This window comes from Saccopteryx leptura, chromosome 12, assembly GCF_036850995.1.
Source record: "Saccopteryx leptura isolate mSacLep1 chromosome 12, mSacLep1_pri_phased_curated, whole genome shotgun sequence".
In the NCBI taxonomy this organism is placed as follows: Eukaryota; Metazoa; Chordata; class Mammalia; order Chiroptera; family Emballonuridae; genus Saccopteryx; species Saccopteryx leptura.
Genome location: NC_089514.1, coordinates 649,333 through 673,483, shown reverse-complemented (window position 1 = coordinate 673,483; position 24,151 = coordinate 649,333). Strand labels below are relative to the sequence as shown.

The window sequence follows — 24,151 nt, the reverse complement described above, 5'->3', positions numbered from 1 at the left end:
GTCACAGTGGCAGACCAGACGTGACATGAATGCTGCACGATCATCCTGACAGACGCAGCCACACGCTGGACAGAAGCCAACCTCTGGGTCGGACAGAAAGGCTACAAAATGAGAATAAAAAGCATCCCAGACACAGCAGCGCTAACGTCACTCTTCTGGAGGACGGACGCTTCCCCGCTGAGATCGGAACAAGAGAGGAGGACCGGCTCCGGCCCAGCCACAGCCCTCCGCCAGGGCCCGTGCGGCCAGGGGCTGTGATGACCAGCAGTATCTGCCGCAGGCGGCCCAGAGCGGGTCGGTCCCTGCGGCCTCCCTGCCCGGGCGGGACACCTGCACATGCTTCCTCCTCTGCGGACCCAGCACACGACCCCGGGAACGAGTCAGTGGGCAGTGACCCGGCTCGGGGGTGGCCACAGGGGCTAGTCCACTCCCGTCGTCTAGACCACAGCCCTCGCAGGACCCCAGACCCGGCTCCGGTGGCGGGGGACGCAGCTGTACTTACCGTGGCCAGCTCATCAAACTTGCCAAAGAGCTCGTTGAGCAGCTTGACCAGCTCCTGGGCCGTGCACTGCGACGCCAGACCCGTGAAGCCCACGATGTCCGCGAAGAGGATGCTGCAAGACACAGGGCGCGAGCCTGTCCACCCAGCGCGCCCGCCTCAGGCGAGGGCCGCTCCCGCCGCCGCGCAGTGTCCTTCCAGCAAATGTCCCCGCTCCTGCCTCAACCCAGGCTGGAGACAAGGCTCCCCTCTGCCCGTTTGACAGGTGAGGAGACTGAGGTCGGGGGTGGACTGCTGGCAGTCACTCGGCGCCCCTGCTGACCCTGGTCCAGCCTCAGCCCCCTCACTCGGGCTGGGCTCCTGCACACCCGCCTGACTAGCTGAACCTCCGTTTCCCCGTCTGCAGAGCCAAGGTGGTGACGCTGGTGGGTCACAAGGACACAATGACACTAAATGGAACCAAGTGTCCCAGGAGAGGTTCATGCCACCCAGACTGGACTGTGGACCCCGCACCATGGGCCCTCACCCTCCTGGTCCCCCGGGCCCCTCTCTAGTATGACAACACCAGTGCCCGGGGCGAGCTCACTTGAGGGCACTCCTCACCTCTAAGACAGGGCAACAGCCCCACCCCACATCTGTCCTGAGATGGACAGACGGACGAAGAAGACCCCTGCCCCAGACCTGGCACCTATGGCAAGAGTGCTCAGCTAGGAGCCTGACACAGGACATTCCCAGCCCAGAGGCCACGCCCAAGCCCAGCTCAGGGACAGAGTCCAGCCTCTCTGAGCAACACAGGAAGGGGAGGCACTGAGCAGTGGAAGAAGCAGCTGTGGCCAGCATCACCTGAGACCCACCGTCCACCCCGGGGGCCTGCTTCCCTGCCAGGCAGGTGCTCACTGGGCCTGCTGACCCACACCTGCCTCCCCCTGCCCTCAAACTGGGTCCTCTGCCCACCTCCTCCAAACCTCCACCTCCATCACCTCCACCTCCATCACCTCCATCATCACCTCCTCCAACACCTCCACCTCCATCACCTCCTCCATCATCACCTCCTTCATCACCACCTCCAACACCTCCACCTCCATCACCACCTCCATCACCTCCTCCATCACCTCCACCTCCATCATCACCTCCTCCATCACCTCCACCTCCATCACCACCTCCATCACCTCCTTCATCACCACCTCCATCATCTCCGCCTCCATCACCACCTCCATCACCTCCTCCATCACCTCCACCTCCATCATCACCTCCTCCATCACCTCCACCTCCATCACCTCCTCCATCATCACCACCTCCATCACCTCCTCCATCACCTCCACCTCCATCATCTCCGCCTCCATCACCACCTCCATCACCTCCACCTCCATCACCTCCTCCTCCATCACCACCTCCATCACCTCCACCTCCATCACCACCTCCATCACCACCTCCATCACCTCCACCTCCACCACCACCTCCATCACCTCCACCTCCATCATCACCTCCTCCATCACCTCCACCTCCATCACCACCTCCATCACCTCCACCTCCATCACCTCCTCCATCACCACCTCCATCACCTCCACCTCCATCACCACCTCCATCATCACCACCTCCATCACCACCTCCATCACCACCTCCATCATCACCACCTCCATCACCTCCTCCATCATCACCACCTCCATCACCTCCACCTCCATCACCACCTCCATCACCACCTCCATCACCTCCACCTCAGCGCCCAGGCCCACAGCCTCTGACCAGCGCACCTTACCTCACGTTGTCGTGCCGCTGGATGTAAATCTTGTGGAAAATCCTCTCGGGAGGCTTCAGGAAGTCCTCCTTCATCTCCATGGCAACATTCCGGGGCAAAAGGCTCATGAGCAGCCGCTCCTGGGTGAGAGAAACGGATGGGTGCTACACGGGGCCCTCCCTGCGAGCCTGAGGGCATCCGCCCAAAGCAAGGGGCTGCGGACCCTACTGATCTGCGGCCGCATGTGGACCAGTACTGCAGCCGCTGCCCAGCCTCTGAGTCCTGGTGGGTGGTGCCCAGGCCTGGACGGTCACCGTGCAGGTCACTTGATCCCACAACACTGGGCAGGTGCCTCCAGAACACCCAGCCGCTTGTGACGTCCCCACCTGTCCGCTGTGAGGCCCCCCGTGTACCCCAGCTTCTCCAGGCAGGTCACAGTCAGGGAACCCAGGCTGCCAGCCCTGTCCCTTACCTGACTGCCCACCCTGAGAGAGAGGTAAGGGACAGGCTTACTGCCCACCCTGAGAGAGAGCTACCGAGCTGGGCTCAGAGGGGCTCTGTCCCAGGACAGCCAGGGGCCCCTGTCCCTGCAGAGGAAGCAGATTTGGAGGCGACCGGCATCTTCTCCCGGTCTTGGCTCCTGCTGTCGCCCTGGTCTCCAAGGACTGGACACTCTTTCCTCGGGAGGACGGGATGAGCATCGGGCTTCCCCACAGGAGCCTGCCCTGGGGCCTCCTCCGCCCTCCGGGGCCTCAGCCTCCTCATCCGGACGGACGCTGCCGCCTCTTCCCTCCCAGGGCCCTCCCCTGACCTCACCCTGCTGGCCTCGGCGGTCCAGCCGCACGAGCTCTGAGGCCCACTCCCCCTCAGTCCCTCTCACACCCCCTCCCACCTGCTTTGGGAAGAAAATCAAAGAATGGAGTTTAACCTGACCAGGCGGTGGCGCAGTGGATAGAGCGTTGGACTAGGATGTGAAGGACCCAGGTTTGAGACCCCGAGGTCTCCAGCTTGAGCACAGGCTCATCTGGTTTGAGCAAAGCTCACCAGCTTGGACCCAAGGTCGCTGGCTTGAGCAAGGGGTTACTCAGTCTGCTGAAGGCCCACGGTCAAGGCACATATGAGGAAGCAATCAATGAACAACTAAGGTGTCACAACGAAAAACTTGATGGTTGATGCTTCTCATCTCTCTCCATTCCTGTCTGTCCCTATCTATCCCTCTCTCTGACTCTCTCTCTCTGTCCCTGTAAAATAAAAAGAAGATGAATGGAGTTTAAATCCCTCAAGGAATTAATGAGGCCATCCTACGGAGGGGGGTGGACCCAGAGTGGGCGAAGGGCAGAAGCACCCCTGCCTCGTCTGCCCCTCCGGCAGCCCCTCAACAAAACTTACAAACCTCTAGCAAAACCAGCAGCGAGGGAGACACAGATGCACGAGATCGGGAGTGAAGCAACACGTCACTCCTGACCCCGAAGACACCACAAGGCTGAAAGGAACACAACGGCTCCTCACGCACAAGCCCGGCAATTTAGAAAAACTACACCAGTTTCTCGAAAAGCACACACTGCAACAACTCAGCAAATATGAAATAAATCCTCTGAATAAAATACATGAATATGCATATTTATTGAAGAAACAGAATTCGTCCTACAATAGCTCATAAGAAAGAAGCCCCCGGAGCCAGGAGACTCTAGCACTGGACTTACACGCCAAGCACTTCCGGAAGAATTCACACTAATTCTGCAGTAAATCTCCCTCAGGAGACGCGGGAGACATCCCAGTTCATTCTATAAAGTCAGTGTTACCTGGCCCTGGCCGGTTGGCTCAGTGGTAGAGCATCGGCCTGGAGTGCGGGGGACCCGGGTTCGATTCCCAGCCAGGGCACATAGGAGAAGCGCCCATCTGCTTCTCCACCCCTCCCCCTCCTTCTTCTCTGTCTCTCTCTTCCCCTCCCGCAGCCGAGGCTCCATTGGAGCAAAGATGGCCCGGGCGCTGGGGATGGCTCCTTGGCCTCTGCCCCAGGCGCTACAGTGGCTCTGGTCGCAGCAGAGCGACACCCCGGAGGGGCAGAGCGTTGCCCCCTGGTGGGCGTGCCGGGTGGATCCCGGTCGGGCACATGCGAGAGTCTGTCTGACTGTCTCTCCCCGTTTCCAGCTTCAGAAAAATACAAAAAAAAAAGTCAGTGTTACCTGACCCCAAAATCACATGAGGACAAAACCAGAAAACGCCGGACCAGTGCCCCTGAAGAACACAGACGTAAAAACGTTTAGCACGATTATCAGCAACACGGGACAACCTGCCTCGGGGCACCTGGTCCAGGATGCAACACTAGTTCAGAATCAAAACGTCCGTCGATGTCATATGACATGTCAACAGCACAAAAACAAAAAGTCACATAGCTCTTGTTACAAAAAAAGAAAAAGAAAAAATTGGGCACACTGCAACATCCGCTCATGATGAAGAGTCTCAGGAAGTTAGGAAGAGAAGGGTACCTCCTTGTCCAGCTAACGTCACACCCACGGTGTAGCACTGACCACTTCCTCGTTCAGTCCACACGGCCCTAGAGGGGGTCCGGTCAGTGCAGGGAAGGAATGGACATTAAACCGTGGGACATGGGACACCGTGACATGTCCCAACACACCTGCCAGGACTGTTACAACAAAGGACAGTGACGCGGCCGCCTGCCGGCAAGGGTGCGGATGGACCCACAGGACCCGTCGGGAAGGAGACACGTTAGTCACTCTGGAAAATGGCTTCACAACTTCTCCACAAACGAAACGTGCCACCACTGTGCTCCCGAGCAACTGCGGCCCCGGACGTCCCCGCCAGGAAGGGAGCCGTGTGCCCCCACAAATGCCGCACCCGAATGTTCACGGCGACCTCGCACCCGAATGTTCACGGCGACCTCGTTCGTCACGGCCCCCCACGCACCCGTCAGGACGTGACGGGGAAAGGGGTCACTCCGCCAAGGGCGGTCCAGCCCGACCACCCCTTGGACTGTGACCAAGGCCGATCCCGCTAGCCTGCGTCCTGTGTGATTCCGCCACTCGGGCGTCCCTGAAGTGGCGCCACATTCCCCGGGAGTCCTGTGTGCCCCCCGCCCCCGCAGAGCCAGCGGGCCTGGGGCTTCCTTTCCCACCAGCTCTCCGTTCCTGAGTCAGCGTAACGGTCGTCGGCTGTTCCGGGCCCTCCTCTCCTGCCGGAATCAGCTGCGGAAACCGACACCATTCTGGGAATCTATCCATTTTGTCTAAGCTTTCAAATATCCTGGCTTCTGATCACTCCCAGTATCTCGCGGCTGTCTATTTTTAACCCGCCTTTATCCCGGCCCAGGACTCTTCTTTCCGCTCTTTCTTCTTGATCCGGGGTCCCAGGCTTTTCCATCTCAAAGAGCTGATTCTGACGTTCTGTTCCGGGTGGCTGCCAGACCGCCACAGCCTCTGGGACACTTCCCAGGGGTGTCCATCGACCCAGAACCCCTGCGTGAGCCTGTTCATGGTGCGGAGGCTGGAGACTGTGGGGTCTGCGCCCCAGCCTCCCCGTCCCCCTCTGCCACTGGCCACTTTGTCATTCATTTCACATTCTCCTCCCCAAGTCAGTAAAATTCCCCAAGCCGGCCCCCATTCTCAGAACCAAGCCCCTTTAGCTCAGCTGCGAAGCAGAGGTCCCAGTCACCTCACAGAACACCTTCTCTGTCCTGCCAGGACCCTGTCCTGTGGCTGGGCTGCCTGCAGGAGCGGCCACTCCTCCTTTCCCAAGGCCGGTCACAGGGCCAGCCTCAGGGACACTGACGACGTGGGCAGCTTTCTCACAGTAGAGCAGAAAACCTTCCAGAAGTCAATGCCCCATGAACAGAAAAGCCCGGCCCTCCAGTCCTGTGGGCACCGAGAAGCTCGGGGTGTCACACTGACACGTCCCCTGGGAAATGCTGCAGGAGGCATGCCCATCCACGTCCATGGGGGACAGGGCAGAAGACCGATCAGAACTCAGATCCGTCAGCCAAAGAGGTCGCACTTTCTTTTAAAACCGCCTCCCTCAGCAGCAGAGCTCTTAGTCCTAAACCACGAAGGGAGGTACTCCTAGCACGGCAGCAGGTAGGACCCCCCTCCTGGGGTTGCCCGGAGTCAGCCAAGGCAGGCCCCAGAGGTGCTGGGAAGAACCCAGCCGGGGACGCAGAATCCTGTCCCCAAGCAGAACGGCTCGGCAGCTGGGGCGGATGCGGGGTCTAATGTCGGACGTCTGCATTTCAGAGGGTCCCTCATTCCCCCCCCCCCACAAACCCCGCCCCGGCCTGCTTTGCAAAACACCTGCTTTGCGCCCTGAAGCACAGTCACCTCCCCCCACCCCTCAAAGCCTCTGTGCCTCTGGGTAGGTCCTCCCTCGACCTCTGCCCACCTGCCTGCAAGTTCTCCCCGCTGTGCCGACCCCTACACCTGCCTCTGACACCCCCCACTTGTGCAAGGTCCTGACTCCCTCCCCAGCGGCCACAACAAATCAAAGGCCTCCCCTCAACCGGAAGCACATGTTCCCCAGACATCCCTGTCCCTGCCCATCCCCAGCTGGACTGAGCAGGAGCCCCACTCCCAGCCCCTGCGCCCCAGCTCAGCAACCCCTGCTGCCTACAGAAGCCCGCGGGGCTCCCATCCGCACCGGGACCAGTCCATAGCTGGGCCCCCAGGACCCCTCCCAGAGCTGGGTGCCTCCCACAGGACCCCAGACAGAAACGGTGCGTCTGTCATGATTCCTCCCAGAACTGGGGTGTGTTCTGGCAGCCTCTTCCCATTCCCCAGAACTGGGGTGCACCTCACTGGGTCAGGCCCGGAGAAGACTCCGGCAGCGGCAGCTGAGTTGATTTGCTCTGTTAATGAGTTGAGACATAAAAACAGAGATGGTGACAACACTGTATGGTTGGAGTGTCCCTCACCTGTAACTCGGGGACGACTGTTTTCACACTGACACAGTGCAGGGACCCCTCCAGGCTGCTCTGGGCCTGCGAGGCGGTCCTCAGGGAGCCTTGACCTGTGCTCGCTGGTGCTAAAAAGCCCCGAAGGTGGCTCAGCCCCGTCCGAGCCGGAATGCTCCCCCCGCCGTCCCAGAGAGAAAGAGGTTCCTGGGCTGGAATCGGCCAGGAGTGGCCCCAAGAGCCGAGGAGAAGTGACAGCGCCGTCCCGGGAGATAGCTGCCCTGTGCCTGACCCCGCAGGCTGCACCTCTGTCCACAGAGACGGTCCATCAGGTCAGGACACTGACTAGCCCACTCTCAGGACCGGCCAGTGAACTCGTAGGAAATGACCAGCCTTCGCTCACCGTCTCACACTGAAATGGTTCTACAGTGAGACCGCCGGTGAGACCACTGAGAATGACCCATCCGTGTGCGAACGGGAAAGATTGAGCCTCTCCACGGAGACGGGCCAAGCCAGGGGGACGGAGGGGACCCGGGGCCCGGCCACACCCACCTGCTTCTCGTTCTCGTCCTCCAGCCTGAGCCGGTCCTCGATGCAGGTCCGCGCCTGCAGGAAGGCCCTCCTCTGGGAGCGCTCGGCCAGGACCCTCACAAACACCCCGTACATGTTGACGCCCATGAAGAGCAGGGCGTTGGCGCCGAGCTGGAAGGGAGAGGACAGAGCCGGTGGGCGGGGGCCCGGCCCGGCCGACACGCCCGCGCCCCCTTCGACAAGCAGCCTGGGAAGGGAAGGGGCCCCTGCTCCTGCGGGTTCAGGAGAGCTGTCCCGACGTCCGTCCGTCCGTCCATCCTGTCCCTGCAGACCTGGAGGGCTCCTGTGACCAGTTAAACTCGGGCTCCTCCGGCCGGTTCCGGGGCCGCCGCTCCCCCCGGGTTAACCAGAATAATCCCCACTCCGACAGCCCGCCGCTCACGATTGGTTACACGGGAGAATATGAGCACAGTGGCCACCGGCCACAGGCCATGGCGTGGAGGGCAGGACAGCCTGACAGGGGTAAGCTACAGGACAAGGACAGGGGAGACAGAGGACCATGGGGGGGGGGCAGCGGGAGGAGATGGGGGGAGTATGGAGGTCTGCCGCTCTCAGGTGACTGACAGGCTCAAACACAAGCCCCTTGGGGGATGGTCATGCAGGGCTGCAGTCGGCAGTGACTTCTATCTAGAGGCCGAAGAGCTGTCCACAGGAGGAAGCAGGAGACAGACCGGGGGACATGAGTCTACAAACCTCAGCACTCAACTGACGTCCTCAGAAAACAAGAGTGAACTCGTGCAAACACTGTGAACCGAGCCACTTGGAAACGGAGCCCGAGCGGCCCCTCCCAGAGAACCGCTTGGCCTGTCTTATTTCTCAATGTGGATGTTAATAAACAGGGCAAAGTAACCTTTGCATGGGGCCTAGAGAGCAACATTGTTTTCCAAAGAACTGTTAGCAAGGATAAGGAGAAAGAGATAGGATGACTACAGGACTGAAAATTAGAAACGCTGTTTAGAAATTGTATCACTGTGTTATGCCATCTGCACCATAGCAACGCCCTCCTGCTGTGCGTGTAACTGTCCGCCTCTCTCACAAACTCCTCTCACCTTTGCCTCCTATTCCAGTTACTTGGGCTTCTGCCTAAATCAGGGCTTCCCAACTCGCTCTTGTTACTGATCTCAAACAAGGGCTTGTTGCCTCTCACTTCGACAGGCCTGTTATTTGGGGGGGTAAACTGTCAGCAGCAAGCTGGGCAGAGCCGACCGCGTCTCACACACACCTCCACAGACACGAGGGGAGACAGCTGCACGGATGCCCTCTGCCCGCCGGAGAGGGGGACAGCTATCCCCTGTGGTGGGCGCACAGGAGTGGCCAGAAGCCCTCTAAACACAGTGCCCACGTTGACCCTGAATACCCCACACGACCTGATCATTCCCATGTGACCCTGGTCACGTCTATCTGACCCCGATCACTCTCGTTGTCACCTTAGACATCTCTAGTCACTCTAAGCCCAGGTACAGCCTCTTAGCTGGTCACCCCACATGTGACGCCTGCACCAGCCTCTCCCTGCGCTGGGCGGCCGGGCCCGAGGGCCTGCGCTGGGTCCCAGTGATGATCAGGGAGCGCTCTGTCTGCTAAGAGACCATCTGCCGCGTTGGGGCATATGCTCATTCATGCCAGTCTGTTTGTGAGGACACTGGTGGCAGCTGGAGGACCAGAGCGGCTGAAACAATAACGTGCGTTCTGCAGTCAATATTTGAACTGTGTGGAGCGTGCGAAACACGCCCACAGGCCTGGTGGGTGCACACTCACTGCACGGAGCACGTCGCCCCAGCAGACACGTAACCACTGTGCTCCGGGCCTCCGTTTAATGGCTTGAACACTCAAAACATACGACACATGGGACATCCTCCCTCCCAGGGGGCAGCAGCGACCCCTCCCAAGGCACCGCCCCCGCCCAGCACCCCGTCTCCGTCTCCGAAGGCTCCCACACTGGAGTTCCCAGCTGTCGTCTCCGCAGGATGTGCGTGGTCGGGGGGAGGACAAGAGGCCCGGCCGCAGGGCCGAGGCGTCCAGGTCAGCCCAGCACAGGGCTTCAGGACACCAGAGGTCTGCTCGTGGGCCAGGCAGACGTGGCTTCTCCAGAGAGCGAGACCCCCGCTGGCTGGGTAGCAGGGAAGAGGAAGGCAGGCATCCCCACTGTGGTCAGGGCGGGACAGGGGGGCTAAGGGACAAAGCAGGAAGGGGCACAGGGCGCGTGGGGCGGCGGGATAGTTTGGTGAAGGAGGAAGTCGTTAGAAGAGTGGGGGGTGGGCCACCTGGGAGCCCCACCTTGTCACAGCTCCACACGCACCTTCATTGCACCTTCCCTCCACGCCAGCCGGGATGATCTCCCGGGGACACGAGGCCCAGCCAGGTGACCACTGAGAACCCGGCTGCCCAGTCAACACTGTTTGAGCTGTTCAGCTGGAGAAGGAGCCCCACTATCTGCCCCAGGGTCAGCAGCCAGTGGGCAAGGGTGTGGTCTCTTCCTCTTTGGTGCCTGCGCTCACATCACACAGCAGGGGGCTTCCCTGCACCCCGCCTGCCTGCCTACAGCCAGGCAGACACTGTCTGCGCACCTGTTTCCCTGGCCTTGGCGCACACGTCCCCATGATCAGGGGCCTAGGCGGGGATGAGGGTGACAACACAGAGCAGCATGCCTGGACAGAGGTCCCCTGCCAGCAGCTGTGGCTGAGACGGGGGTGTTGGGTCACTGACAGCATACAGGCTGCGAAGGACCCCAGCTCTGGGAAGGGTGGTGTCAGGAGGTGACCGCAGTGCCGGACAGCAGGTGGGGGGGGGGGGCAGGAAGGAGCGGCAGACCTGCTTCCTAAACGTGGGTGCCATCTTCTCCACTCGCTCAGGATGGGCACAGGCTCCCAGGACTTTCTGGACATCGTCCATCCCCCTCACCACATGCCCCTCTGCACCCGTCCCCGCCCTGTCCCTGTCACCACCACCTGCATCCACGATGAACCAGAATGCGTTTCAAAGAAGTGGAAGGAGATTGCAAAAGTGAGCTTTCCCAGCATGAGTGTCTCACCTTCGCCACAAGCCCTCAGAGCAGCCTGATGCCCTTTAAACAGGTGGGGAAGCCAGGACTCAGCGAGGGAAGGGCCTGCGTTGGCCAGGAGGGCACACCCAGGAGCAGCCACTCCCAGATGGCTCCTCCCTCAAGACCCGCTCCCAGGGTGGGTCCTGCCCCTAGAACAGGGGCTCCCCTGCTCCTGGGAACAGGGCAGAGCTCTGTGCCTGAGGCTCCTTGACAGACGGTCCCCTCGCTCCTTTAATCTTTTAATTCTCTAAAAGAGACGAGTGGAGGCTGCAGGGAACAGCCTGGACTGAAAAGGGGCGGCCGACAGCGAGCCCTGAATGCAACCAGCACGGTGGCCCCTCCTGCCCGCCGCTGACCTCCCTTCTGGCCTCGCTGCCTCCCTTCTGGTCTTCTGGGGAGGTTGTCCTGGGGGGAGGGGGTCGCCGCTGGCTGTGGGCGCCAAACACACAGCCCATAGGAGGGTTGTGGGGGGGGGGGGGCTGCAGGAGTGACCCAGCCAAAGGTCAAGCAGGGCCAGGTGCCCCCACCGGAAGCGGCACCAGAACAGGGCCTCTGAACCTGACCCAACCCTGCCCTCTCCTTCCTCATCCCCGAGGCTTGCAGCCCTCCACCCTATTCCCTGCTCTCTCCCTCCGCCCACCTCCACCCAGACCGGCTGCCAGGTACTCCGGCCGCCCCTGTCTGTCTGGACCCTGAGATGCAGGTCCGGAACTGGGGCTCGTCCGTGCGCCCAGGGCATCGCGGGCTGGGGGAGCCTCCCCCTCTCGGTCCCCACCTCCCTCGCGGTCTGACTCCCACCCTCCCCCGGTCGTCTTGTCGTCTAGCTTCCCCTCCGCACCCCTCCCCCCATCTCCTCCATCTGCTGCGTTCTCTCCCCCGCGCCTCGGGTCTCACCACCCTCTGACAAAAACGCAGCCCCAAGCGGAAGCGGAGCCCAGGGGAGATGGGCTGCACCCCGCAAAAAAAGGGGGGCTGGAGAAGCTCTGAAAGCCCCACACGGCAAAGAGCGCCGGCGGGAAGGGCAGCGGGCCGGGTCCCCGCCACCGTTCCACCCGCCCTACCCAGCGGACAGTGTCAAAGTTCGGGCACTACAAGCGAGACTAGAGCCCCCGCGGAACCGGGGCGGCAGGGACCAGAGCCCCGTGCGACCTCAGCAAACCCAGTTCTTCTGGACCCGAGAGGGGTCCGCCACAGGGCGCCATGGCGACTGGGAAGATCCAAAACCGTTCTCCCCTCCCCACGTCCCCGGGGGCTTCCGGGCTGGGAGGGGACCCTGCGAGCCCCGCACCCGCCCCCGATGCGCACAGGAGAGGAGCCCGGGGCTGCGCGCACCGCGGGCGAGAACCCTGCGCGCCTGGACCCGCTCTCCGCCCCTTCCCCGTCCCTCCTGCGGGAACGGGTGCGTCCAGAGCAGCGGACCCCGACCCCAGTCCGCCTGGCCGCTCACCAGCTGCCTGACCTTGGGGCAACCCTTGCCCCTCCGCGCCCGTCGCCCGTCTCCACACTCCACACCCAGAGGCGCCGTGTGGACCGTAACTCGAAAAAGAGCCCAGCCCCAGGGTGCCGGCTCCACTGTGTCCCCAATTCGCTGAGTGACCTTGAACGCTCGCCCCAAAACAGAGGCCTCAGTTTCCCCAGCTGCCCAACAGGTAGACGCGTGCGCGGTTCCCGGTCCCTCCCGGGCAGGTGTGTCCCGGACTCAAGGAGGGACGCGCGGCAGCACTTACAGTCCTCCAGAGACGTGGGCGCTTGGCGGGGACCAAGGTGGCCGTGACCAGCAAGTGCGAGGCGGCCACCACGAGCCCGAAGCCGATGGCCAGCAGGCTGCGCACCGGCAGCAGGGCGTAGGACACGAAGGTGACCAGGAGGAGCTGCCAGACGCCCTGGTCCGCGGCCGCCGACCCCGCGGCCGCCCCGGCGTGGAGCCCGGCGGGGCCGCCGAGCGCGAAGGGGCAGCAGAGCAGCGCGAAGGTGAGGCTGAAGAACAGCGCCAGCTGGCCGACCTGCTGCAGCTGCGGCACCTGCAGCGAGCGGACGTTGGTGACCACGAGCAGCGCCAGGAAGAGCACGCAGTGCACGGGGTGCGAGCCCTTGGCCAGGCCCGGCGCGGGCCCCGGCGCGCCCAGCAGCTCCGCCAGCGCCAGCGCGCCCGCCAGCCCGCTGAGCACCGCCAGCGCCTTGAGCGTGGCCGCCTGCTCCAGCCGCAGCGTGTAGCCGCGGAACAGCGCCTCCAGCTCGGGGCACGCGAACTCCTCGTCGCACGCCCGCAGCCCGCGCCGGCCGCCCGGCCGGGCCGCCCGCTCGGCGCCCCCGGGCTCGCCCGCGCCGCCGCCGCCGCCTGCGCCTCCGCCTGCGCCTCCGCCTCCGCCGCCGCCTCGGCCGCGCGGCGCCCCCGCCATCCCAGCGCCATGCAGCGGGCGCGCCCCTCACCGGCCGGGGCGCCGGGGCGGGCGGGCGGGCGGCGAGGCGCCGGGGCGGGCGGGCCGAGTTGGGGCGCCGGCTACCCCGCGCGCGCGCGCGCCCCGAGCGCGTCCCCTCCCGCCCGCGCGCCTGCGCACTGGCGCTGCCCGCGCCCCCGCCGCGGTCCTCGGGCGACCGCGCTGCGACAGACGAGCCCGGAGCCGCCTGGCTGGGCGCGCACAGCCCACGCGCGTCCCCACCCCGTCCTCCGCGCCCCCCGCCGCAGGGCGGGCCGCGTGACCTTGGGCGCTCGCCTGGCCTCTCCGTGCCTCAGTTTCCCCACCCGTGAGCAGGCCGACCCACTGTGTCGCCTTTGGAGCCGTCTTCCGAGGCGTTAAAAATGCTGAAATCCTGCGCTATTCCCCGTGGGGGGGTAATCCTGCCAAATGTATGTCTCCCTTCTCCCAAAATAACTACGCCCCTCAATTCTGGAGAAGCTCGAACCGCGGTCCGCGCCCGAGGGCGGGAGAAGGCGGCGGCCCGCGGTGTCCTCCTGCTCCGTGCCCCACGGAGCCCCCGCACGCGGAACCCTCCCCGCGGCGGGCTGTGGACATGCCCGACCCTGGCTCCACCAAACCCCGGGAGCGAGTATGGAGCTCAGGCGCTGGAGCGAGGAGCTGAGGTCCCAAGAAGCCAGTCCAGGGAGGCAGGGGTCCCGGGCGGTGCCTCCCGGGTGCCCAGGGAGCCGGTGCTGAAGCGTTTGGGAACAGATGTGAGGCTGGTGCAGGGGTGGGGGACAGGAAGGGAGAGGGGCGCTGCAGTCTGCCCCGAGGCTGAGCTAGGAACCCAAGTGCTGGTGAGCTGACTCCTTCCAGGCGGACCCGTGCAGGGCGGGGTGCTCACCCTGCGTGGGCGGCTGTGGGATAGGGCCTTGTACCCGAGTTTCGTCTGTTCCCTCCTTTGCTGCTCACAATAGCTCTCAGATGCGTGCCTCCGTCCCACCCCCCACACAGGAGGCCCCCCGTGTCAGTGTTCCGCCAGGAGAGGTGCAGAGGGTGAGAACTCTCCACAGAGGCCCTGATTCCTCCATGTAGATGGACCAGGAACTGGGGTCCCGTGAAACCAGAAACCAAGAAGCTAGCCCCCCTGGGGGAGCTCCTTCCCTCCCACTTCCAGACACCCGGGTTTAATGGGGTGCCCCAGGCATCAGTCTGCTTCCACGGTGCCCCAAGGATCCCCATGAGGCCACCGTGCCACCTGTTATGTGGGCCTGAGGGTTAGAACTTAAGATGTGTTTGAAGTTTCCTCTGGAATTGGTATCAGTTAAGCTGAGGCTGCCATTTCTGTGACAGGTCCAGTGTGCTCGGTCACATCTCAGCTCAGACGGTTCTAGAGGGGGCAGCTCAGTCTGTGCTCGGGCCAGGACTTCTGTCCACTGCCCCTGCCCAGCAGTTCACATCAGCAAATTCGTGGTGGTCACCGGGTTCCTCCTCCCCTCCCCTCGCCACCCCCAGGCCCTATTCCCCCTAATGCCCTCCACTCTATTTGGTCACCTGGTCATTTGTCTTCATCCTCTCTTGGAACTGGTGCCCCTGGAAGGGACTGACTGACCAGAACACCTGCCCCCACCTCTTTTTCTGGCCGATGTGGCAAAGTGCCATCTTCTGTCATCTCGTCTCCCGGCTTTCCCCACGTGGTAGCAATGTCTGCAGGATTCTTCTCTTCAAGTATTAAGTCATCAGTCCCACTGGGGCCTGTCAGACTGGGAAAATGGACTTTCGGTCACCTGCCCGTCACCACACATGCACCACATACGTGTGTGACCGTGCTGCCGTGGTTCCCACATCCCTCTGTCTTCTCGTCACTGACTATCTTGTGTGTCTCAGTATTTGAGCCTCACCATTGTCAGGGGCCCTGGCCTTCGGAGAAGTCAAAACAATTTCTCTGGATCGCGGGCAAGCCACCACGGGGGACGTGTGGCGTCATGGCTGAGTGTGGACCCTGCGTCACATGTCCGCACTGGTGTTCCAGCACCCCCTCCTAGCTGTGTGACTTTAGGCAGGTTACCCAGCTTCTCTGCGCCTCATTCCCCTCTCAGACTGGGATTGGCTCACAGGGTTCTCATGGGAGGAGAGCCCCCGTGCACACAGAAAAGGTGGTTTTGCCCCTAACGCGACGGCACTCTGCACACAGGGATGGGCAGGCGAAGCTCGCTGAGCCGACTGAATTTCAGGCACCTGGCAGAGACCCTCACTGCCCAGGAGGTCGCCCCACAGGGCCTCGGTGCGGGAGAGCACCCAGACTCCCTCCTCTTCGGGCGGAGACCTGGCTTCCGGAAGAGCTCTCCCCACGGCCGCCCTGCACTTTCGGCACAGAGCTCCCCGGTGCAGGGACTGAGCCGCTGTGGAGACGAAAGGCTGGTTGAGAAAAGAAGCGTTTGGTATTCAACGGGAACTACGTTCAGTAAAGGTAACTTTGCCAAAGCTCTCCCGGCATCGAATCACCCACACAGCAGGCTTGGTTTGCCCCTGAAACGGGGAAACCGTGAAGCCGGTTGACACACGGACTCAGCTGGCTCCTGTCCCCTGGCGGCCAGACACGCTGCTCCACACAGGCTGCAGGCCCCCTGCCCCAGCGTCCTCTGGCTCTTCCCTGGTGGACCTGTGGTGGGGCGTGCAGGGCCACAAACACAAATTTGTGGACGACGATTACAAACGGGCAGTAGACCTGCCCGGTCAAGAGGGACAGAGAGTGCCCTCTTGGCTGCCTCAGCCTGGACCCGGGAGCTGTGGCCCCTCCCCTGACTGAGAGCCTGGACGGCTGACACAGGCCCACACTCAGCAGCACAGGTGGCTGCAGCCTCCGCCCAGGCTCGGAGGCCTAGGGAGGCCACTTGGTGGAAAATGCTCTGCTCCTGGCATGGGGGGGGGGGGGCGCTGCCCAGACGGCTGAAATGCAGGGCACGGGGCACCTCAAGCCAAAATCTGGCCTCAGTTGGAGGCAGCTGGCTGGTGGCCGAGGCCCCGTGGCCACAGCAGGAAGACCAGGTGCCTAAGCTCTCAAGGCTCAGAACCACTGTGCTGCCACGGATACAGCTGCAACTACATGGAGCCACCACCTCTCCTGCACAGAGCCAGGGTCCCTGGGAAGTTTGTGTCATCGGTGGAATAAGTGGCCCCGTGAGGAGTCGATGCCAGCCATGGGCCAGGTGGAAGGGTCCAGATGACCCAGGAGGGAGGCCATGGTGGACGCTGCTGTGTGGGCGCCCACTCAAGAGCCGCCTCCCCGAGGTGGCCACATGCCCGACAACCCATGAGCCTGAGCATGTCTCTCCCTTCCCGTTTTCTCTAAGTTGCAACTTCTTTCTACTAAATTCAAAAGGAATTAGATTCTGGGCAGGTGTGCTCTGGGTATTTCCAAGAGGGGCAGTCCGTGCCCTGTTCAGAAGCAGCTCTGTCCCGGGCTGGGCACAGGGACATCGCTCACATGGGACTTTGCCAGTTCCCATCTGTGCCACGCTGCGGAGGGCACAGCTCTCACCCGGGGAAGTCGCCAGTGAGCAGTCTCACTTGTCCCTGGTTATCTCGGGTGACAACTTCACCAGCGGCACGGTGGCCACTGTCCTCGCCTGGGTGTCCTCGTCAGCCGTGGCTGGGTGCGGGAAGTGCAGGGCAAGGAGTGGGCCGGGGCAGGCTGGTGCCAGGCCCTGAGCCTGGCTGAGCGCTGCCCAAGAGCCCATGGGGACAGACCGTGACCCTGACGCTCCCCAAGCACCTCGCTCCTGGTTAGAGCCACTCCCACGTGGCTGTCTCTGGAAGGACCCTGTGTGGTCACTCTGGAATCAGTCGGACTGGGGAGTTGGGCCTGAAAGGGACCAGACAGGTGGAGGTCAGGAATGACCCTATCAACACTCACAGCCAGGGAGGGTGGGCATGGGCTGACCACCCTCCCGTCCAGGGCGGCCTGCTGGGCAGAGATGCTGAGCCCGGAGCCTGGTGAGCGGGGGTGGGTGGCAGCCGGGTGCTTTGCGCCCACTCCCCATGGACTTCTCTCTCCCTCAGTTTGTAAGGACACAGGGTTGAGCTTTCCTGGCCTTGAGTGAGTCCCCAGGATGACCCGCTTGAGTCCCCAGGATGGACTCCAGGGACACGCACATTGACCCCCAGTACTGGTGGGTGACCTTCCCTGGTGTGAGCAACCTCCTGACTCCTCAAGACAGAAACACCCGTGCTTCCTTCAGGGCCACCCAGGGCCACCCAGGAGAGGTGCAATGACGAGGCCCCTCCCTGCCTGCCAGAAGCTCACAGTCCAGTGGGGAGAAGGGCAGAGACAGTCTGCCATGAGGAAGCCAGGGAGAGGCGGTCAGCGCGGACAAGGGCCTCACACTGTGCAGGCCGTGGGGTCCCCTGGCCAAACGAGGTCAAGGGCGGGATTCTCCGTGAACCCCCCAGGGATGCGTGGGGTCCTTACAGTTCATGAAACAACACACTCAGTGCTCACTCCCCCTGGGGGACCGTCCGCAATGGGGACAGAGCCGCAGCCTCAAAGCTGCCGTGGGCTCAGTTATTTATAGTGACACAGGGCCCTAAGCTGGCCAGCATTAAGTGGATTTGTGCAAACCACCCTGGGGGGTCGAGGCCGAGGGGCTCACCCGGCACGTACCAGGTGAGCCGAAAATAAGGTCTGCGGGGAGCGGGGCAGTGGGCTCTGACGGCTGCGCCCCAGAGGCGGGAGCCGCAGCCCAGGATTTGTGCTAAAAATAGAATCTCTGGCTTGTGGCTAGAGAATTTGACCCAATTAGAGATTACCAGTTTCAGGAATTACTGGAAAAGAAATCTCATTAAACTGGTTAAATATAGGCGTGAGGCTGGGAAGGCCGTGTGGGATTAGGAGGAAAACCAAACCCCGGCGCACCGGCCAGGCATCCGGCACCCGTGACCGGAGGGACTGCGCGCTCAGGGCGCACCTGGGACGGCGCTCCGGCCGAGGGCGGCGGCGCGGCAGGTGCGGCCGCGGGTCCCGCTGCGCCGGCTCCTCCTCCCGCGGAAGAGCCTCCGCGCTGGGGGCCGGCGCCGGTCGTCGCCGCGGAAGGAACGTGAGCCGGAACCCAGCCCACCCGCTCCGCCGCTCCCCGGCTCCGCAGGCGCCGCCTCGCCCGCCCGCAGGAACCCGGCAGCCTCCCCGCCCGCCTCCCTTCCTTCCCCACGTCCCATCTGTCCCCAAGTGCTGGGATCCACTCGAAATAGCTCCCTGCTGCGCGTGGCGCACAGCCCACTGCAGTGGCCTCCTGCCAGGACCCGTGGGGCACCCCCCACACACACCCGCCCAGCGCGCGTGCCCTAAAATGGACAGGGCCCGACCCGTTCCTTGCTCTAAAAACGGACGCCTCCCCCTGCCTCCCTCCTCCCCGCCCACAGCATGTCTTCCCAGCACCCCGCACCCCGGGGAACCCCGGGAGGAGGAGGAGCAGCGCTGTGTGGAGGCGCTGAGAGCTGCAGGCGGGAGCCCTCTCGTTGGTTTCAGGCAGCCGTTCAGCCAGCGGAAGGAGCTTGCCCGCCCCGCCCTGCTGGTTGTCGCATTCCCGCCATCCGGTCCTGGTCCCCGCGTGGCTGGACCTCTCAGCCTCCCTTCTGAGGCAGCAGGGAACCTTCCAGCTGCAGCCCAAGAAGTGGAAGCCCAGACGGTGGGCTTGGGTGGGGGAGTGGGGGGGGGCTGGTTCTTGTGCATCTTTGAATGGTCCCTGAGGCCCCAACCGTGTTTTCCAGACACCAGCGAGAGTCCCCATACACATGTCCCCCTGGGACCCCAGAATGTGACTATGTTTGGGAATCGGGTCTTTGCAGAAGCCCGAGATTCAGTGACTGCTGTCTTTTTTTTTTTTTTTTAGAGAGAGAGAGAGAGAGGCAGGGAGAGAGACTGGAACACCAGGCAGCTCCTGTGTGTGCACATGCCATTTCTTATGTGTTCCCAGGCCCCTCTGTCCTGAGCCCAGGGTGCAGCTCCCGCAGGCAGGTGCCCGAGGGTGGGGTCCGCGGGGTCTCGGTGCCAGGGGCCCAGAGTTTCAGAGCAGCAAGCAGCGGCCAGGGTCAGGGTGGGCTGCTCGGTCACCCGTGGTCCCTGGGCTCTGCAGACTTGTGCAGGGCCAGCATCCACGTCCAGTGGGGGCAACACCAGTGTGTTCCTCCTCTTATCTACACGTTGCTGCAGGTTACACAATGTTTATGACAGATTTTTATCATCAGAGGGACATAATTCAATATGATGAGGTTTGGCAGAAACCCGCCTCAGTCCAGGTTTGCCCAGCGGACAGGGATCTGGCCGCTGTGACACACAGAGTCTGCATTATTGCTGTGAGGTTTCTTTTCCGGGTTGGGAAGATGGTCACCGATCAGGGAAAAGCAAGCCCTTCACACCTCCGTTCGCTCCACACTCACTAAGCCCCTGCCTCCAGGGCCACAGGAGTCACAGCCGACCAGAGCCCTGGGCTGCCCGGGAAGTCTGGTCCACAGACACTTGCCCCATCTGTTGTCCTCCGGAGAGAGCTGAGAGGTGCAACAAGCCTTCCTCCTGGGACCGTCCTCTGGACAGGCGGCTCCTGCTGCATCAGCAAGCGGAGACCGATGTGCACGTATCGCACATTAATTACAGCTCCCAGGAAGAGGTGCCTGCACCCCAGGGCCCCGGCTGACCGAAGACCTGTGTGGTTCACAGCTGTGGGGCACGAGGGGTGTGGGCCCGGTCCCCAAGGGTGGTAGTGAGCAGCCCCTGCAACACCAGCTCACACACTTAAGCACACTTACTCACACCTGAGCACACCTGTGCACACCAGTGAGCAGAGTATAGGAAACAGTATATACATCTAAAAAACAAAAAGCTTAAACATTAGAAAGTCATAAGGAGCTGCTGAACTGTTTCTGCTTGAATATTATGAAGTTTCTAACCTAGAAAATTCAACAAACTCTATACTTATTAGAAATGACACACATTTAACTCTGTGCCTGGATATAAGACCAATATCAAAAACTAACAACAGGCCCTGGCCGGTTGGCTCAGTGGTAGAGCATTGGCCCAACCTGTGGAAGTCCCAGGTTCGATTCTCGGCCAGGGCACACAGGAGAAGCGCCCATCTGCTTCTTCACCCCTCCCCCTCTCCTCTCTCTCTCTCTCTCTTTCTTCCCCTCCCGCAGCCAAGGCTCCATTGGAGCAAAGTTGCTCCAGGCGCTGAGGATGGCTCCATGGCCTCCACCTCAGGCACTAGAATGGCTCCAGTTACAATGGAGCAACGGCCCAGATGGGCAGAGCATCACCCCCTGGTGGGCATGCCGGGTGGATCCCAGCTAGGTGCATGCGGAAGTCTGTCTGTCCATCTCCCTGCTTCTCACTTCAGAAAAAAACAAACAAACAAACACATGTATACCTCTGAAACACACAGAGACAGAACTTTCCATAGGACCCCATTTACAGTAACAACAAAAATTACGGGTGCCTAGGACCCTCTAATGACACATAGGGACGAGACTAGGAAACTGCGGAGTTGCCCCAGAAACCCGAATGAGTGGACGGAACACTACATTCCGGAGTAAGAAAACACCTCCCCCGTGAGCACTCTCTGCCAGGTGACCTGCCAAGCGAGGGTGACACCATCCAGTCCCCAAACACACTGACCAGCTGATTCTAAAACTCTGTAAAAGGGCGGAGAGCCGGGGACAGCGAACTGCTGAGGAATGAGGTGGGGTGACCAGTCGGCCAGGGAAGAGCCTGACCTGGGAACAGACCCGCCTGTAGGAGGGAAATGGACGTGTGACAAAGGTCGCGTGATCGATCACAGGGGAAGTGACAGGAATCCGATGACTGATGCTGGGGAACCGGAAGGTGGCTCTCCCTTCATGGTGCCCGTGGTCGCCCGTCTTCCTGGGACAGAGGCAAACAGGAAAGCCACTGTTTCAACCCTTTGTAGAGAAAACAGAGGAGGGGCAGGGAAGGATTGTGTCCACAAGATGCCCAAAAGCAAGATGTTCACTGCATAAATTTTTGGGCGACATCGCACCTAAAGATGTCTGCTCACCGAGGAAACTGTGAAAAGTCAAAGACCGGTCACAGACTGGGAAGGTCATGGACCACCTGGAGCTGAACGAGGGTGGGTCAGCAACCCAGTTATATGCGACATTCTCGCAAACCGATAAGGAAAGACCAACAACCTCTGCCCTGCAAACGCGGAAAAGATGGGACAAGCACTTTCAGGGAGAGAGACAGTGATTGGAAGTAAAGCTAAGTCTGATGGAGACCATCATGAAAAGGAACCTCCCCCCACTGGCCCAGTCTTTTCTGGGAAAGAACTGAATATCCTCTTGTACAATTTAAATGTCTGCGTACCTGGTGACCCAGACGGGCTCTCCTGGGTTTCAAAAGCCCCAGCGGGTCTCACACACACACCTGACACAACACCGACAGTGCGGGCGGTGACGTCTGCAGTCAAGAGAGACAGCAGTCAACTTAACAGCCAGTCCCGGGAGAAGGGATATTCCTACGATGCTTCAGTATAGTGGAATATTATAATAAAAATAAACATGGGCCCTGGAGAGGTTAGCTCAGCGGGTTAGAGCGTCATCCCGACACACCAAGGTTGCAAGTTCAATCCACGGTTGTCAGAGCACACACAGGAAGTGACCGATGACTACACAACAACTAAGAGGAACAACTAATAAATACTTCTCTCTGTGTGTGTGTCTCTCTCTCCTCTTCTTTTCTTTGAAATAAATAAGTAAACAAGCAAATGCAGCCAAGGTGCGTGCAACAATGTAACAATGCGGAGGACTCAGAAAAAGGTGATGCTGTTTCCATAAAGCTTGAAATCAAGCAAATTGAAACTATTTATTAAGTAGAGAGGCACACACATTTTTTTTTTGAAAACCTTATTTTACAAAATCGGGGGAGAAACTTGAGCTGTGGAGACGGTCACGCTGTCCGTCACAGACAGCACCTGTTTTTTCTGTGAAGGTCACAGCGACAGCCTTACACTATTTGTGAGTGTGTGGTCCAGGAGGTGGGGACAGGTGGGGACACGGAGCTCGGGGCTGCAGGTGGCGGGCCCACTATCCACGGGCTTCGTGGGCAGCGCAGCTCCAGCATCCTGGCTCCCACTCCAGCCCGGGGACAGGAAAGCAGTGAGGAGTGAGAGCTCGCCCAGTGCGGGCGGGGATGTGGCCGCGCACACGTGTGCACAGCTGCCCCGCTCTGAACCAGGGCCATTCTCTGGGGCAGACAGCAGAGCCAGCCGGGGGCCCCTAGGTAAATAAGGGTCTTTCGCAGGGAACAGCCCTGTCGGGGAGGCCCAGCCCGGAGGCCCACACCAGTCATTTCAGGGTGGCCGTTCTTAGAGGACAGCGAAGGGCCAGTCACCCCATACCCGCTGTGCTCTCCCAGAGACGCGCTGGCGAACGTACCCGGAAGACCCACGGCTCACGACACACTACCCTCCCCTCATCAGAGAAGTAGCATCCGTTTCCTTCACTGACTCGGGGATGCCTGGTTTGCTTTGAGAAGGGAAGGGGAATATTTGATCCGTGGGGGGAGGTGCTCAGTGTGAAGGGCGAATTAAACAGCGGCCACACAGCGTGTCCACTGCTCCTTGTCCCTCGCCCCCCGCTGACACCACATTTCCCCCTCCCTGTCGCCAGAGGTGAACTCAGCATGGAAAGAAAAATGCCACTTACAACTCTAAGTGGCTGACACAGCGGCTCTCAACCTTTTAAAACGTGTTGCATTTTGCAAACATTACAGTGCATTGAATTCAGAGTCTCTGGAAACCCCACAGCCCCTCCCCCTCCCTCAGCATTCTGCCGAAATATTCTGCCGATACGCCATTGCCATCCGGACACGGTCCTGAGGCTCGAGCACCTGCAGGAGCAACCGAGTGATGCTTAATATCCCCACGCTGCAGGAGCACTGGCTTCCCGGCCTCTGGTCCCCGACCCCCTGCGGTCTGAGGCTGCCTCTCCCCCCACATCCTCACCGCCCCCTCCCCCGCCAACTCAGCACACAGAGGAAGCTGCTTTCTTTGTAGCCAGCCTGCTGCAGGGGACAGGATGGCCCTCGGTCCTCGCCTCCCCTCAATGTCACCTGCCTTCCTTCAGAACAGCAAGCTCGTATCTGCCGGCTCCTGCTCTCCTAAAGGCAGCTTTCTTGTCTCTCATAAGCTGTGTTCTCCGCTGTCCTTTATTCGAAAATTCTCTTTCAATAGAGACTCCAGGCTGTCTTTTTGATGGCGGGGCAGCCGCGTCTTCCACCAACAGTGGCTCAGCAGCGGGGCCCCGGGCGGTGTTTGGCACGGGGCTCTCTTCTCCACCTCGGGGGGCTGCTAAGGTTTTCCCCCCTCAGGGTTCGGGCCCCGGGGGGTTCTCACGTCCACTCTTGGAGAGCAGCACACTCCTCGCGGGCACGCCCTTGCCTTCCCGTTTTTTGATGCTGGAGGGCAGAAAATAGTTTGGGTGATAGGAGGTTGAGTCCCTGGGTCGTAACCAGCAGCCACCTGGGTCCTGGAATCTGGTCCCATGGGTCTTGTCCAAATTTCATGAGCCTGGACATTTGTGATTCAATGAGCCCCAGAAATTCGGACTTTGCTTTAAATTCTGCCTGACCAAGATTTCTAAATGTGCAAAATTAGCATTAAAATCTTCAGAGAGCCAAGTTTCCTTGTAAAATCAGCAATTCCTTTAGCTTTGCTAATAAAGAACCCCAAAATATCTATCCTCCTCAAACCTCCCTCTTTAGCACACGGGGCACACAGGGCCTGAGAGCAGCAGAAACATACATGGAAGACTCTGTCCAGCTGTCCAGCCAGCCCAGAGTGGAGGCCCGGGACACCCGTTCCTCTGGTCCCTTCTGCAAGCTGAGGTCCCCTGCGGGACGAGGAGCGCGGACCGAGCCTCTGCCCACGACACCACTGCCTACTGTGAAAACAAAAACAAAAACCTCCCCCAACCCAGA

General features: G+C 61.1%; 1 protein-coding gene across 1 annotated transcript in view; it reads right to left on the bottom strand.

The window, feature by feature from the left end:
* ADCY1 (adenylate cyclase 1) overlaps positions 1-13,164 on the bottom strand; it is a 43,499-nt gene extending 30,335 nt beyond the window's left edge. Inside the window, exons 1-4 of the mRNA XM_066353766.1 lie at positions 12,493-13,164; positions 7,687-7,836; positions 2,256-2,374; positions 503-614 (exon numbers count right to left, since the gene is read on the bottom strand). Coding sequence (XP_066209863.1) covers positions 503-614; positions 2,256-2,374; positions 7,687-7,836; positions 12,493-13,164 — 1,053 coding nt within the window. The remainder of the gene's footprint in view (positions 1-502; positions 615-2,255; positions 2,375-7,686; positions 7,837-12,492) is intronic.
* Positions 13,165-24,151: the final 10,987 nt, after the last annotated feature.